This window comes from Propithecus coquereli, unplaced genomic scaffold, assembly GCF_000956105.1.
Source record: "Propithecus coquereli isolate 6110/MARCELLA unplaced genomic scaffold, Pcoq_1.0 Scaffold53, whole genome shotgun sequence".
NCBI classification, from domain to species: Eukaryota; Metazoa; Chordata; class Mammalia; order Primates; family Indriidae; genus Propithecus; species Propithecus coquereli.
In genome coordinates, this window is record NW_012151174.1 from 941384 (window position 1) to 943638 (window position 2255).

The following is a 2255-nucleotide window of genomic DNA, read 5'->3' on the forward strand; positions in this document are numbered from 1 at the left end:
CCACCCCCGCCACCACCGCCGCCGCCTACCAGTGACAGCCACTCTCTGTCCCCTCTAAGGTCCCACTACGGTGATGTCCGAGGGCGCCCGGAACATTGTGGCGGCCATGAAGGCTCATGGCGTGGACAAGGTCGTGGCCTGCACCTCGGGTGGGTGGTGGGGTCATGGGGGTGGGGCTGAACTGGAGGGCGGGTACTGGACAGGGAGCCCAGGGGCCTCTCAAAGATGGCATTGGAGCCATTCCAAGTTACCATGCATTTACTGAGCACCAGCTGTGTGCCTGAACCTTGCCGGGCGATTCCGAGGTGGTGCCCAACACAGCCCTGGGCGCTTCTCCCACGGGGCTCACGGATGGGGGAGGGTGGAGGACAGGTCCGTGATCAAACTGACATCCCGGATAATCAGGGCCAGGACCGGGGAGGCACGAGCAGAGGGGCCAGGACGGGAGAAGCCCAGAGGACTGTGGGAGGCCAGAGCAGGGATCTGACCTGGCCTCCCAGAGGAAGTGACGGAGCTGTGGCGGATCCCGGGTCTCTGCCCTCACAGAGCCTCTAGTTACGGGGAGATGGACAGTAAACAAATTGTTGTCCTGAGTAATCCAAAGGGAAAGGGTCAGAACAGGAGCAGTTCATGCTAACAGCATTTATTGAACACTCACTGTATGCTAGGTGCTATCTGAGCACCTTAGGGATAAATGCCACTTAATCCTCCCAAAACTTGTTTTTGTTTGTTTGTTTGAGACGGAATCTGGCTCTGTCACCTGGGCTAGAGTGCCATGGCCTTCAGCCTAGCTCACAGCAACCTCAAACTCTTGGGCTCAAGCGATTCTCCTCCTTCAGCCCCCCTAGTAGCTGGAATTACAGGTGTGCACCACCAAGCCTAGCTAATTTTTCTATTTTTAGTAGAGACTGGGTCTAGCTTTTGCTCAGGCTGGTCTCAAACTCCTGAGCTCAAGTGATCCTCCCACCTCAGCCTCCTAGAGTACTAGGATTACAGGTGTGAGCCACTGCCCCCAGCCCCAAAACTCTTTTGAGTACTGATACTCACAGTGACACATAGTAGGTGCTGCAATTTTAGAATGGCCCACTCTTCAGTTTGGGTTTGGTTTTTTTTCTTCCATGTCCTGAAGACCAATGTGAGTGGTTAAGACAAGTTTTGCTTCCATGAAAGAAATTATAAAATCGATTTAATCTGCTTTGTTTTATTTCCAAAATTTTTTATTTAGATTTTTTTTTTTTTGAGACAGGATCTCACTGTGTTGCCTGGGCTAGAGTGCCGTGGTGTCATCCTAGCTCACAGCAACCTCAAATTCCTGGGCTCAGTGATCCTACTGCCTCAGCCTCCCCAGTAGCTGGGACTACAGGCATGCACCACCATGCCCGGCTAATTTTTTCTATATAGTTTTAGTTGTCCAATTAATTTCTTTCTATTTTTAGTACAGACGGGGTCTCGCTCTTGCTCAGGCTGGTCTCGAACTCCTGAGCTCAAACAATCCACCCGCCTCGGCCTCCCAGAGTGCTAGGATTACAGGCGTGAGCCACCGCGCCCAGCCTATGTGTTTGAATTCTTTTGGACACTCATGGTCTCCCTGCTTTGCCCAGTGGGTGCCCCTTCAAGTGGCTTCTGTGTCCTTTAAACATTGCCCCATCATTCCTTAAATACGGCCTTACCTGCTGGCAGTACAAGATGCTTCAGCCTCATCCTGTCCTTTCTCTGCCCCAGCCTAGCAATCAGCCGTTCCCCTCAGGAGCTCTGGGTCATTTTTCAGAAGAATGAACTTCAGAGTCTATCTTAGCTTGGGCTGCCACAACAAAATACTATACTAAAGGCCGAGTGGCTTAAACAACAGACATTTATTTTTTGCAGTTCTGAGGGCTGGGAAGTCTAAGATCAAGGTGCTGGTAGATGTAGTCCCTGGTGAGGGGTCCTTCTTGCTGTGTTCTCACATGGAAGGGGAAGAGAGAGAGAGAGAGAAAGGGGGAAAGTGGGAGACAGGGAGAGAGGGAGAGAGAAAGAGAAAGAACCCCGCTGTGGTCTCTCTTCTTATAAGAACACTAATCCCATCATGGGGGTCCATCGTCATGAGCTCATCTAAACCTGATCACCTCCCAAATTCCCCACCTCGAATCACGTCACACCGGGGAGTTAGGGCTTCGATATATGAATGGGGGGTGGGGCATGAACATTCAGTCCATAACCGAGACCACAATTAATAATTTTATTTCTAAAATATCACCATTAAAATACACCCAGAC

General features: G+C 51.1%; 1 protein-coding gene across 1 annotated transcript in view; it reads left to right on the forward strand.

The window, feature by feature from the left end:
* BLVRB (biliverdin reductase B) overlaps positions 1 to 2255 on the forward strand; it is a 27884-nt gene that overhangs the window by 8722 nt on the left and 16907 nt on the right. The window contains exon 2 of the mRNA XM_012656966.1: positions 57 to 149. Within this exon, the coding sequence (XP_012512420.1) occupies positions 57 to 149 (93 nt within the window). The remainder of the gene's footprint in view (positions 1 to 56; positions 150 to 2255) is intronic.